Here is a 13,759-nt window from a genome sequence, read left to right on the forward strand (position 1 = left end):
GCAAAAGAACTTTCTTTAATTTCGTTCGTTAGTCCGAATATTGTTCGTTTTTTTTTCACGAAGCAACATCGTTGAGATACTGTACCAAAAGTATTTCGTGTTCGTAGTAATAATCGATTTTTATCGATAACCAAAATAGTGGGAATTTTTCTTTGTGTGAAATGTGGTGGAATTGGAACGTGGAAGTGAAATGTGCGTACATTCGAAAATCAAAATGGTGTCGGTATTTTCAATTTGGCGCCAAACGTACAAAACGTGTATTTCATAAACGCAAAAAAAAAATTATTTATTGCGTCCATTTTAAATTTGAATGAATAAATCTGGGTATAGACGGAAAGAAGCTATATTTTTTAGTAAAATAACTTGTATTGTTTGTTAAGCATTAAAAAGTGATGTAAAAATTATTTATGAAATTTAATTTATTTTCGAATATTACGAAAGTATTTTTATTGATATTAACCTGATTTCAAAATAGTACTAAAGATTATTCTAGTAACAACACTTCAATTCAGGTATACATACCTATTTTAATGTGTACACTGTGTTTATCTTATTTCTACTGATACATTGTGCTTGCCAATGGACAACAACTCCCAACGCAGCCGGTTCTACGCCACCGGAGTTGATCCGGATTTTATCCGGTCAAGGGCTGCAGTTTCGGAGATCTAAACCTGTTTGGATCGATTAGTTTTAAGTCAACGTAGATTTTTTCTACAGTTGAAAGTACAGTTGAACTTCCCTAACTCGAATCACCATATTCCACAAAAAACCTTCCGAGTTCGAGAGACTTCCGAGTTAATGAAGGTAATATGTATGAAATTTGGCTTATTATGCCAATTCAAGAGTTCTCGAGAGCTGATTAAAGCAAATCAAGCCCGCTAATGTGGATTATCGCTGCCATCTGTCTAGGCTATTATGGAGAACTTCGAGTTGTATAATAGAAATTCACCTTAAAAACTCCGCACAGTGGTCATAAACATATGACAAAAATACTTATAGTAGATGCATAGTATCTTCTGAGGGAAAATTGGACGTACTAATCACAATTTTAGCATATCACGTAATGACGTATATGTAATGGATATTTTATAGTAATGGAAGAACAACTAATACTTGAAAGAACTGCAGAATCATTCGTTGCTTCAAAAGAGTTTTGACCCAATATTTACGAGTCGAAAGCGAAGTAGTGCGTTCGGAGGTAATGTGTCATCGTAATACCATCAAGTAGTCAGTCCCTTACGAATTCAAATTAATTCATTAAAAATCATTTTACTAAAATTAAAAATAAAAATATTTCTTAATTCTTACATATAAAAAATAAAAGTAAAGGACTGATTTTATTTAATTTTTTGTTTAATATACTTTTATTTATTTTTATTTCTTTATAATTTATACAATTTAATGCATTTTTTTTCTCAATGTAACAGTAACAAATTGCGCTGTAATAAAAACCTTCTCTTGCTGAGCCATGTGGTTCCCACTTTAACGTTATCTAAGCGAATACTTACCTATTTATAGAATCGCATACCGGTAGAAACTGTTGAGAAATAAAACATAATTATTAGTTTATTATAAATGTTAATTCACAATAAAAATAGAAAATAATTAAGAGTTATGCATCAGTAGGACCTATTTTTGAGGATTGGTTGTTGCGGTTATTGTGAATCATGCCACAAAAATCAGCTTTCCTTGTTTCATCAAAACAGTTATTGAAAGATATACAAATATAATTTTTAATAATTCAAAATTACCTTAGGAGTTTTAAGGTTGCCAAGTCTTGATAACCGCCAAAGTCTGTATTTTATTTATGTTCGACGAAAAAATTTCCATTTCCTTGGTAATATCTGGAACAAAGACAAAAACATTTTTTTTTTGTTAAATTGGTTCAATTGAATCTTCATTAGTAAGCAAATGTATGCGATTTTCGGTGTTAATCAGTAGGACCTATTTTGAGTTAAGTTGTGTTGCGGTTAATGTGAATCATACCACATAAATCAGAATCCTTTTCTCATCATATACATATGTATTGCGATACGAAATTGTCAAAAATATATGCCAAATTTTGACAGTTCGAAAAGTTTCACTTTTTAAATTAATGCTTCAGTAATACTACAATGTGCTCAAAATGCAAATTATAAAAGTACATATCTAACGTAATAAATATACCGTTAAATTAAGATATACTATATCGATAAATGTATGTATAATGTAGGTCTACAAATTTGCTTCCGCCGCACTGGTCGATTAAATCGATTAAATCGTTTCATATCGATCTTGGACATTTGTGTCAACATTAACCTAGCAAAATATTTGTAGAGATATGTTTTCATCCCTTTTTGAGCCGAATTTTCGACATTTGCGGGAATGTCTCTAGGGTCAAGCGCTGGTCGATTAAATCGTTTTATATCGATCTTGGACATTTGTGTCAACATTAACCTAGCAAAATATTTGTAGAGATATGTTTTCATCCCTTTTTGAGCCGAATTTTTGACATTTGATTTTGGTCGATTAAATCGATCTGTTTGTATCCCAAACTTTCTCTCAACTGAAAATGTCACTTTTTGAGCCGAATTCTCGACATTTGCGGCAAATTTTGCTTTTCTTTGTTCATTCCAAGAAAAGTGCGGCTGAGTCTCATCGAATGCTTTCAGATACGTACGGTGAGGCAGGCTGTCCTAAGTGGAAAAAAAGCCTTAAATTTCCAAAAAAAAAAAAAAAAACGACGGAGCAAAGTTATAGACCTAATATAAAATATGTTAAGGAAGGTAAAGTAATATTGACATTTTAGCCTTTAATTAAGTGTAAACGTGAATAAAAAATTAAAGAAAAAAGTTTTCTTAATATTTAATATGAATATATTTTAGCAAAAAAAAAAATATTTTTAAGAAATATACGTTTCAGCAATTTTTTTTTTTTGTCACGTTAGATAATTTTTTCCAATTTGACAATTTCGCATTGTAGTATAATACTTATAGTAAAATTTCAAGTAAAATAAACACATATATACCTGGACTTTTCTCGTTTTCACATTCCGAAATCATCGGATGTCATCCATTTAGTATGTAAATCTGGTATATATATATATTATATATCTGATTATTTCGCCAGGTAACTTAACGCACCTTCCGCCTATGGCTATAACGAAAATAAATATAAATTAATAAAAAAAAAATAAAATATTTAACGCAATGTTGTTGAGCAAATATTGAGTTTCAGTAAGACCAATCAATTCGCATTCAACATCCATTACATGTCAGTTAGGGGCGAAAGTAATTGTTCATCATGCAATTAAATTAAGACAATTATTGTTTTTAACATATTTATACTTACATTTCTGCATTTCTCTTGGAATGTTTAAGGCTTCATACTTGTTTCCCAGTTCCCATGCCATATATCTACAATTTAACATTAAAATAAAAAATTAGTATACTGCATATAAACTGATTACAAAAGCAATTGTTTGTTATATTTTTCAGTAAGACCAATCAAATCGCATTCAACATGAATTTGTTTTCAGTTAGGGGCGAAAGTAATTGTTCATCATTTAAGGCGGTGGGGAAAATAAATTTAATGCATAACAATTTGCATAAAGTTTAACTTACATTTACTAAAGCGACGGCAACTCGCAGAACGACAAAATGAAAACTGAAAACTGAAAAAAAAAAAATAAATAATAATTAGCATATTGCGTATTTTAATACAATCAGAATTTATATAGCTTCTTATCAGTAAGACCAATCAATCGCATTCAACAGTTAATTTGTTTTCAGTTAGGGGCGAAAGTTAATTGTTCATCAGAAAAGAAAATGAAAATATTTCTAATTTTGATTTGTTGTTTTTTTTTGAAAACTTACTTTTGCATTTTTCTTTTTTATTTGTAGTTGTACAGCGCTGCAAAGAAAAATAGAAATCTTTAAGTAACGGTAATACACCTAATAGATGAGGGTAGAAGTGATATTGATTTCAGTAAGACCAATCAATCGCATTCAACAGTTAATTTGTTTTCAGTTAGGGGCGAAAGTTAATTGTTCATCAGAAAAGAAAATGAAAATAATCCTAATTTTGATTTGTTTTGTTTTTTTTTTTGAAAACTTACCTTGGCATATTTCTTTTTTATTTGAAGCGACCAAATCCGTTGCATAGCACTGCAAAGAAAAAGAAAAATCTTTAAATAACGGTAATACACTTAATGGATGAGTGTAGAAATGCTATTGAATTCAGTAAGACCAATCAATCGCATTCAACAGTTTATTTGTTTTCAGTTAGGGGCGAAAGTTAATTGTTCATCATAGTAATTTCATGTTTTACTTTATTTTTTCAATATAATTACCTGTTATTGTTTTAGTTTAAGTTGAACAGCGTTAATATTTTGTATTTCACGGAAATTGCAACACAAGTCTGTAAAACAAATAATAATATAATAAAATATACATACATACATATTAAAATGAAATACTAACCTTTATATAGCAAATACTAAAAATTTTAAAAATTATTACTACACAATGAAAATAGTAAAAAAATTCAACGAATGATGGTAAAAAATAAATTTACGATTTTCTTATAAGCTACATTTTGTATTTTCATGTATGTTTGAAATCAGCCACATATTGGTAATATACAATTTTACAGCTGAGAAACTAAGTAGTCTACATTTGCCAGACTTATCTTTAAACTTAAAGCTACAATATTATTATTATTGTATTTTTGTATATTTGCTGAGGTCGACTAGTATGTGTTGTCAATTCATACCGAAATATATGTCTTAGCAGACCATATACTACTGAGCCTCCTCAGGCTTATTTGTTAGTCAACCTTCGATTTTTTGCAAACAAGATTGTAATTAAAAAAGTAAACTAAAATTAACTCAATAGTTTGATACTCTTTAAAATGCATTGCAAATACAGTTTATGGATATGAATTTAGCAATCCGAAAGGCGCTTTTCATTCCTGAGCATCTTTTTCCCTATCTTTGTCCTTCTTCTTCTTCTTCTTTTTCTCCTTCTTTTCTGTCGCCTCCGCTTCCTCTTCAGCCTCTATAGTTTGAGCAATTTCCTCAGGCGTCTCTTTATCTGACTTGTGCTTCTTCTTCTTCTTCTTTTCGGACTTTTCAGAAACAGGCTCTACAACTGCTGTGTTGTTTTCATCTTGACTCGACGCACTCAGTTTGCGCTAAAAGTGAAATAGTTAAAAATTATATAAGAACACGAGTTATACATATACATACTATATAAGGTATGGTGTTGGTTTTAGTATCTTTAACTTACCTTTTTACCCTCCTCTGTGCTGGCACCATTAGTTGGTGCTGTATTTTTTGGAGCTACCGCTGCCGCCGGTTTCTTTGCATTGTAATCAACGAAACCAGTTAACCACTCCTTGGGTGTATTTTCATTGGGACGGCCATACTTATCTAATTTTCCTGCCGCTATGAGTGCTTTCTTTGCTGAAGCTTTAGGTCCTAAGCCCCATTTACGCGGATAAGTATCTCTCTCCATGATAACACGTTTGATCTTAGCCACAACACCATGATCACATGATGCCATTGTTGCTGTTGTCATTTGGGCAATAGCCAAGCAAATGGCCTCACCCTTTGTTGTTACGATGACAATTTCTTGATCAATTTCGATTCCGTCTTCATAGCGTAATACGCCGGGCAACATAATTTTGGCACCATAACAAACAGCGTTAACCTAATGAGAATATTAAAGTTAAAATTGAAATTAATTTTTTTTCGAATTTTCAGCAATCTTGTAATAGCAATAATTATACATATATATTATAGTACATATGTGCTCCGAATAATTCTTTGGTGCAATAAATTTAATGCATATTGCCACATACACACATCGGATACAACTTGTTGTTCCCAATCATAGTCACAGGGAAAATTGGGAAAATATTTTCCCTGCCGGCTTATATCATGGGGTCAATAAGAATTGTTATAAAATACAAATAAACTCGAGAAAACACGCAATTAACATTAATGAGATAATAAATTGTATTCTGAAAAAATCTTTATTTTGAAGCAGGTATAACGCTTCGAAATATACACACATCGGAATTAATTTTGTGTTCCCAATCATAGTCACAGAAAAAACTGGGTAGTATTTTCTCTGCCGGCTTATATCATGGGGTCTTATTGGAAAAGTAATAATGAATTAAAAATCTCCCAATTATTAATCACTAATATTATTTACTTGCCAATTTAGTTTGTAGTTAATCGATATAAAACTATATTTAGTGTAATGAAAAACTTACCGAGCTATCTTTCATTATGATGCGCTTATGGTTAACTAGTAATCCTTCTAATGGTTTGATTACGCGTCGCAACATAGACTCATCTTTATGATTTTCATACATATACATGGCATCCAAAACATCATGCATTGTGACCATACCATCACGCTCAGACTGTATACCAGAACGTACACGTCGCAGTTCTAACATCTGACCACCAACGCCAAGTACTAAGCCCAAGTGAACGCACATGGTACGTATGTATGAACCCGCCTCACAGCTAACCCAAAAAACACCTTTAGCATATGACGCAAATTGAAAAAAAAAAAACAAGCAAATAATACAATATAACATGTGCTTCTGTATTTATATAAACAAAAGCTTTATATTTTAATTTAGCATTTCATAATTTTAATTGAAAATAACGCTACCCTTATTTAGAAGAGTTGTTATAATCAATATAGCCATGCCTTCTTTCAATGACTTATTATTGTATACAAAATAATTTTAGTAAACTTTACTCACCCATATTTCGTGCCTCATCGTAATCCAAGAGTTTACTGTCATAAACTGTACGGACGCGCAATTGTCTTTTAACAGCTGAAATTAGTGGTGGTCGTTGGAAAAGTGCACCGCGTAATTTCTCCAATCCTTGACGTACTTTAGCTACCGAATCCACTGGCGAGTGCAGCTTGAATATGGCAACGTATTCTTTACCAGCACTTTGTTGCGACTTAACTAGGCGGGTTGCGCGATCAATACAAACAATGAGACAACCTACAATGCAATAGAAACATTCAATTTAGATGCTTAGTTCTTTCTCCATTTAGTAATAACAATTTACCTGTTACTTTTGGATCAAGTGTTCCAGAGTGTCCTGTTTTCTCCACTTTTAGAATCTTTTTTATCCATGCGACAACTTCGTGAGAACTGGGATTAGACGGTTTATCCAAATTAATGAAACCCGACTTCATATATTCTTTGATATCTCTGCTAAGTGGCGATGCACCATGAGGTAAAGGTGTGTAGTGGTTAGTGCGCACGTTAAGTTTATCGAAATTTTTCAATAACAAAGGCCATTGCGAAGCATCCAACTTTACAGATTTTTCAGATGGCTTTACAGAAAAGTCACCAGTTTTTTGTAGCACTCCCAGATCATCCACATCAAGCGGCTCTTCCTTGATTTTCTTCTTTTTCTTTTCCTTTTTGATTTCTAAAATTGTTTAGAAAAACCACGAGGTATTTTTGTAAATAAACGTACACGAGAAAGGCATATGTTTGCGTATTTAACATTTTAAAGAATTAAAGTTTATGTTAAAATTGTTTTGCTTCAAACACAAACAATAATTAAATTAATTTCTTACCAATATCCGCCATTTTTTTCGAATTTATTCACAAATTTATTGAACAAAAACTTAACACGTTTTATGAAGCAACACGTCCGGCGAATGAAAGGAAGGTTAGAAACAGTAGAAGCACAAGATGTCAAAATGTAGAGTTGTATTAAATGTGCATCTTGGACGCAAACCTATTAAAACACGTGTTTGAAACAGGGTAACCAATGGTTTTGATAAAAATTATTTATTTTCATTGGGTAACCTTTCAATTTTAATTGTTAAAACTTGCAAAACTTTTTTGGAAAACAGTTTTCAAAAATACTAATATATTTTTCTATGATTATAAATTACACTTGGAATTGGAGGAACTTCTCATACTCATGTATATTATTTTTAATATTGATCTGGATAAATTTTAATGTTCCTGCGAATAATTATATACCTTATTTAATTTAAAGTTAATTAATTTTTAATCATCAAAGAGCTCTGTCAGAGATATCTGTTAAAGTTTCTTAAGATCGAATTGACAAAACTTCGGTTAGTTTATTACTATACATGTGATCGTTCAACCCTCTCTCACGCAATGTATTGTTGTATTGGAGTGTCGGTAGGCATACCAAAGGTACTTAACCCATTTCATTAAAAGTCGAAATCTTTTTAAACAACCTTCGTAAATGTCTATAGTAAACTTAAGCTATCCCGTCATGTATATTGGATTTTTTCGATCAGCTACAGGGCAAACGGTGGGAAAAATTTTAAATTAGCGTTAATTAACTTATCTTTAAAATTATTTTAATGAAACAGAAATTTTTTTGTTTATCGAAAAGATTGAATAAATAATGATTACACAGCAATCCTGCTAGTTACTAAAATAGCAACCCTATGTTGTTGCTGAATACAGCTGAATAAAGAATTTGCTAACGTTGGGTTTATAAATTCAAAATGGCAATTTTGTATCTTGTGTGAAGTTAGTTTAATTATTTCAGCGCGAATGATACATAATTCATAACTAAATTTCGTACAAAAGATATATTTATACGCCTAACGTAATTGTTAATTGTACTAAATAATAAGAAATATCAATTTACTAATAGAAAAGCAAAAGTTTGTTAATAAAAAATGCCGCGTACGAAGGTATCCAAGTCTATCAAACGCTTTCGTGAAACGTCAAGTTGTGAAGAAAAATTGCGGGAATTTGAAGCATCTTTTGATGGCTATATGTATGCTCTAGAAAATACAGGAAAATCGCAAATTAAAGCAATTGAAGATAAGTTTTATATGTTACTAGTGGGCACCGATGCACGTTTCCTTCATTTGCTAATGGGAGATGTATTGTCAATGGTACGTATCACTTGAAATTTATTGAAACATTTATATTTTATAATTGTATATTTCGTTTTTTAAGAATCTAAGTAATTATGATGATTATATGGCGGTAAAGAACAGCACAGGACTCAAACAAAGCTCTGGAAAGCAATTAAACCCAAACGATGAAGGTAATTTAAATTTAAGAAAAACAATGTAACTAAAACATATGTTATTAGGGAAATATATTAAATTTTGGTGTTGGCTCTTCTTTCTCTTTCGCTTTACATATTTTGTAACATATCATCATCACCCGCATTTCCATACTTGGTCACACAATTTTGAATGCATACCGAATATAAAAAACAAAAACAAAAATTGGTAAAAGGTTACCTTACAGAGGATAGCACAAATGGTGGCAGCACCGTAGGTGTATCATCATCAATTTTGAATGTATACAGTCAGTCATCCATTAAACAACAACAACAACAGCGTGGCCGTACTCCAGGGCCACTAAGTTCAGCTAGAGCACGTCGCCCTCGACGAAGCCGTTCAGCTTGCGAAGATTTAGTGCCCGTGTCCACAATAAAGTCATCAAGCTCTTCTGCCGTTATGGATAACCGCATGTCACGGAGTAAAATGAGAACTCCAACCGCTACTCGCTCCAAGGCTTTCAGTGCTGATCGTTCATCACAATTTTGTGCACAACAGTTCTCTTCGACAACGTCGGTGTCATCACCGGCAGCAGCATTTTTACGATGGCCGAAACCTGGTGAGGTGGTATTGTCCAAATGTGGAAGTCCAGTAGTGGCGCATGTGTAAGTTTCTCATATATATACTGCAAGGACTGAAGTTAATAAGTGTTTTTTCTTTAATTTTTTGCTTTAGCATGCCTGATAAATTTGCAAACGTGAATATACCTACCAAAAATGGCGTGTTTTCGTTACGACCCAAGAAGCTGGAGGAATTAAAATCAGACATCATCGATGCTATCGACCCAGACACGCTTAATCAAATCAGAACATTACATGATAACTTAAATTTGATCATGAAAATGGCTGACGGCGCTTCATCAAAATAGTACATAATTAATCGAATATTATCTATTCATTTCATTCTATAGTATTACTTACTTTCTCAGCTAAATATAATTAAATAACATTATAATTTACTTAATTTATCACATTTCACACAGAAATATTCCTTTTGTAATGAAATTGATGTTTATATCAAACAGATGTGGAATTTTGTAGACATATGTATTGTATACAACAAACTTTTGGCAAATCAAAAGAACAAAATTCAAAAGGATTTCTATCCTTAATAGGCAATTGTGAATGAGATATGTATGAAACAAGACTTTGTTTATATTCAATAGAAATGCGTTAGAATCGATAACATTTTATGAAACCATTTATTGTATTTTTGTAGTATTTGATAAATAAAGAAATTAATATAAATTCGTGTTCGTTTTTGTCAATGTCCTTAGTGTGCAATCGGATGTGTTGCGAGTCGAATAGTAAACTATTGTCTCCGCGAAATTTCTATTTTCTTCACCGCTACTTGTATGACATGCTACCCTGCTAAATTCACAGGGATTCTATTTATATGCTAGACAAAGGAGAACAGACTAGATCTTAACATCTGTATCGACGAAAAAAAATATGGGTGTTACATTTTGCTCTCCATGACTCCGAATATGACGAAAGTACAGAGCCCAACTTGGGGGAGGGAAAGATAAAGAATGTGCAAGATAAATATCCGAAAGATAGACATCTGTCAGAACTTTGCCCTTTGAACAATTACAGAACATCTCTTGATGTCTCTTAAAGGACACTTACACCTACAATGAAGACTAACTGCTCTTTGTTAAAGTGTAAAATGAAGCCTTATTTCAGCAGTTTCATCTGGGATGGCATCCTTGCAGTCATCTGCTTCGAGAGGTACTGCCTTCCAGGAAATCCTTGAAGTCATTAATGTAGATCTCTCTGCTCTTTGTTAAAGTGTATAATGAAGCCTTCTTCCAACAGTTTCAGCTGGGATGCATCCTTGCAATCATCGGCTTGGAGTGGAACTGCATTCCAGAAACTCCTTGGGGTCAGTATGGAGTACTTCAGCGGCATCTAAAATTTTTCCAACCAAACTTTGAATGCATCTGAACAGAACAAAAGTTTGAGTTGCCACGCGAAACCAGTGTGAATCTCACCTCCATATCAGTAGATAAATATTAAAGAGCTTTTGTTTCTGAGAATAATCATTTATAAATTTTTATTCTTGTAATAATTTAATATCTTAAGTACATTTGTCACAGTAACGAAATAATGTAAAAAATAAAATAAAAAATAAATAAAGTTTAAAAAAATTATATTAAGGTTCTACCGAGATTTGAACTCGGATCGCTGGATTCAAAGTCCAGAGTGCTAACCATTACACCATAGAACCATTTACTTATAATAACACATTGTGTTATTTCAACTGCAGGCATTAATACACATTCTTGATATACTGTAAAACCCAAGTTCACAATTTATGTTAAATTAACATTTCTGTTAATCATAAATTTAAGTTATAACAGATAATTCTTTTCTGTTCATTAACTATGTAGGCAACAGAAATGGAACAAATTTGCTGAGTATCTCATATTACAACAACAACAATTTCATTCATAAGAAATACGCTTTTGCAACCAGTCAACCACAATTCGTTTTTATGGTTCACATAAAAAGAAAAAAATGCAACATTTCTTCACAGTTTTTCGGTGACTCGAATATTCCTTTTAAAATACAATTAAGTAAATTATTCTGGATTTTAATATTTTTAATTATTTTAATTAAAAAATTATGAAAATTTATTTGTTTTACTCATTTTTAATTGTTGTTGAGTGTTAACAGCTATAAATTTTAAGATCACAAAATTGTTTTGAACTTAACATAATTTATAAATTTTTCTTTGTGATATTCCAAAAAGTGAATGCGTAAAATATTTATTAATTGAAGTTAAGAGGTCTTAACCACAATTAGGTTCTACCGAGATTTGAACTCGGATCGCTGGATTCAAAGTCCAGAGTGCTAACCATTACACCATAGAACCCATATATATTTAACACTGTCAAATAACGTTTTTCTCTTTTTCTATTTTTATCTCTACCCCTTTTTCTCTTGTTGCACTCATTTAAATTAATTCGGTTATCCACATCAGCTTCTTTTATATCAGCCTCTCAAATTATTATCATTATTTCCTTCAAATATGCAGCTTTGATTATGTATTTATGTTACATTCATACATCTGCATGTAGATATGTATTAGTACCGCAATACTTTGAATTAGATTAAACGGGAAATTCTGCTAAATACTGTTTTTAAGAGTTATCTCAACACACCTCCTAAAATTAATATTGCAAGCGGTTACACCGCCGAAATACAACAATTTATACAATCCATCAGTGTAATATCATATTTTTTAGTCGCCTTCATACGATATAGAGGGACTCTTATAATGCTGCCTTGATAGTAAAATTTTAAATTTTGTATTATGCCCTGTTCGAAAAGTTCGGTTTATGGAAGGAAATTTGTATGAATTTGACTTCTATTGTCAATTCAAGAGTTCGAGTTATGGAGAACTTCGAGTTATAGCAGGTCGAGTTATGGAAATTCCACTGTATAATGATTTTCACAAAAAATCAAATTAGTTATCTTAAAAATTGCGAGGAAATGTACTATAGTTTAAGGGGAATCACCTCAGACCTTTCCGTACCCTCAATATACCCAGGTTGATACCCATCTGGTTGATACTTCGCATACCCAAAACATTACATTTTGTGTCTTTGTTGAGTTTGTGTTACTTATATCAAAACATGGGGAAGGATCTTCAACTTTCAAATCAAACCATTTTGACATTAAAAAATTGGTGCTTAGAAAATACTGTAGTGGCGATCATCAAAATACTCAGAAGATGGGAATGCCAACAAAAAACTACGTATTTTCGCAATTATTTATTTAAAATACCTTACATAGTGTTACATATCTTCTTCTTGACTGGCGTAGACACCGCTTACGCGGTTATAGCCGAATCCACAACAGCGCGCATCTCTCCTTTTGGCAGTTTGGCGAATATTGGTAATACCAAGTGAAGACAGGTCCTTCTCCACCTGGCCCTTCCATCGGAGTGGAGGCCTCCCTCTTCCTCGGATTCCACCAGCGGGTACTGCATCGAACACTTTCAGAGCTAGGGCACTTTCGTCCATTCGAACAACATGACCTAGCCAGCGTAGCCGCTGTTTTTTTATTCGCTGGACTATGTCTATGTCGTCGAATAACACATACAGCTCATCATTCCATCTTCTGCGGTATTCGCCGTTGCCAATGTTTAAGGGACCATAAATCTTCCGCAAAACCTCCGTCTCATCTGATGTTGACATCGTCCAAGTTTCTGCACCATAAAGCAGGACGGGAATGATAAGCGACTTGTAGAGTTTGATTTTGGTTCGTCGAGAGAAGACTTAACTTTTCAATTGCCTACGCAGTCCATAGTAGCACCTGTTGGCAAGAGTGATTCTGCGTTGAATTTCAAGGCTGACATTATTATCGGTGTTGATGTTGGCGCCTAGGTATAAGAAAGTATCTACAACTTCAAAATTATGACTGTCAACAGTGACGTGGGAGCCAAGAATGCGCTGACTGTTTGTTTGATGACAGGATATTTTGTCTTGTCCTCGTTCACCACCAGACCCATACGCTTCGCTTTCTTATCTAGTCTGGAAAAAACAGAACTAACGGCGCGGGTGTTGTTTCCAGTGATATCGATATCATCGGCGTACGCCAGTCGCTGTACACTCTTATAGAAAATTGTACCTTCTCTGTTTAGCTCTGCGGCTCGTATTA

At 32.7% G+C, this 13,759-nt stretch overlaps 2 protein-coding genes and 9 non-coding genes across 12 annotated transcripts; 1 reads left to right on the forward strand and 10 right to left on the reverse strand.

Annotated features, from left to right (window-relative positions):
* Positions 1-3,203: 3,203 nt before the first annotated feature.
* On the reverse strand, positions 3,204-3,291 carry LOC114804453 (small nucleolar RNA Me28S-Gm1083). The gene has a single exon (XR_003752648.1). It is a non-coding gene; the product is annotated as a small nucleolar RNA Me28S-Gm1083 (small nucleolar RNA).
* A 172-nt stretch (positions 3,292-3,463) lies between these two features.
* LOC114804455 (small nucleolar RNA Me28S-Gm1083) lies at positions 3,464-3,550 on the reverse strand. The gene has a single exon (XR_003752650.2). It is a non-coding gene; the product is annotated as a small nucleolar RNA Me28S-Gm1083 (small nucleolar RNA).
* A 166-nt stretch (positions 3,551-3,716) lies between these two features.
* LOC128922910 (small nucleolar RNA Me28S-Gm1083) lies at positions 3,717-3,804 on the reverse strand. The gene has a single exon (XR_008472097.1). It is a non-coding gene; the product is annotated as a small nucleolar RNA Me28S-Gm1083 (small nucleolar RNA).
* A 150-nt stretch (positions 3,805-3,954) lies between these two features.
* Positions 3,955-4,042, reverse strand: LOC114804457 (small nucleolar RNA Me28S-Gm1083). The gene has a single exon (XR_003752652.2). It is a non-coding gene; the product is annotated as a small nucleolar RNA Me28S-Gm1083 (small nucleolar RNA).
* Positions 4,043-4,208: 166 nt separating this feature from the next.
* Positions 4,209-4,296, reverse strand: LOC114804452 (small nucleolar RNA Me28S-Gm1083). The gene has a single exon (XR_003752647.1). It is a non-coding gene; the product is annotated as a small nucleolar RNA Me28S-Gm1083 (small nucleolar RNA).
* Positions 4,297-4,549: 253 nt separating this feature from the next.
* LOC105216333 (H/ACA ribonucleoprotein complex subunit 4) lies at positions 4,550-7,760 on the reverse strand. The gene is made up of 6 exons (XM_054235052.1): positions 7,602-7,760; positions 7,082-7,450; positions 6,763-7,014; positions 6,259-6,533; positions 5,268-5,690; positions 4,550-5,172 (listed from the first exon to the last, which is right to left on the reverse strand). Exons 1-6 carry the CDS (start codon positions 7,612-7,614, stop codon positions 4,945-4,947), a joined length of 1,560 nt encoding a protein of 519 aa, XP_054091027.1. The 5' UTR covers positions 7,615-7,760; the 3' UTR covers positions 4,550-4,944.
* Positions 5,789-5,927, reverse strand: LOC114804451 (small nucleolar RNA snoR639/H1). Its single transcript, XR_003752646.1, has one exon. It is a non-coding gene; the product is annotated as a small nucleolar RNA snoR639/H1 (small nucleolar RNA).
* On the reverse strand, positions 5,998-6,135 carry LOC114804454 (small nucleolar RNA snoR639/H1). The gene has a single exon (XR_003752649.2). It is a non-coding gene; the product is annotated as a small nucleolar RNA snoR639/H1 (small nucleolar RNA).
* Positions 7,761-8,469: 709 nt separating the features above from the next.
* On the forward strand, positions 8,470-10,339 carry LOC105216334 (borealin). Of its 2 annotated transcripts, none has more exons than XM_054235055.1 (4): positions 8,470-8,915; positions 8,980-9,070; positions 9,280-9,697; positions 9,768-10,339. In XM_054235055.1, exons 1-4 carry the CDS (start codon positions 8,694-8,696, stop codon positions 9,958-9,960), a joined length of 924 nt encoding a protein of 307 aa, XP_054091030.1. In that variant the 5' UTR covers positions 8,470-8,693; the 3' UTR covers positions 9,961-10,339. The 2 variants fall into 2 exon arrangements, with proteins under 2 accessions (XP_054091030.1, XP_011189079.2); XM_011190777.3 differs by having other exon boundaries at positions 8,474-8,915; positions 9,268-9,697.
* Positions 10,340-11,249: 910 nt separating this feature from the next.
* Positions 11,250-11,321, reverse strand: Trnaq-uug (transfer RNA glutamine (anticodon UUG)). Its single transcript has one exon. It is a non-coding gene; the product is annotated as a tRNA-Gln (tRNA).
* Positions 11,322-11,897: 576 nt separating this feature from the next.
* Trnaq-uug (transfer RNA glutamine (anticodon UUG)) lies at positions 11,898-11,969 on the reverse strand. The gene has a single exon. It is a non-coding gene; the product is annotated as a tRNA-Gln (tRNA).
* Between the last annotated feature and the right edge of the window lie 1,790 nt (positions 11,970-13,759).

The sequence above is a fragment of the Zeugodacus cucurbitae genome, chromosome 6 (assembly GCF_028554725.1).
Source record: "Zeugodacus cucurbitae isolate PBARC_wt_2022May chromosome 6, idZeuCucr1.2, whole genome shotgun sequence".
Lineage (NCBI taxonomy): Eukaryota > Metazoa > Arthropoda > Insecta > Diptera > Tephritidae > Zeugodacus > Zeugodacus cucurbitae.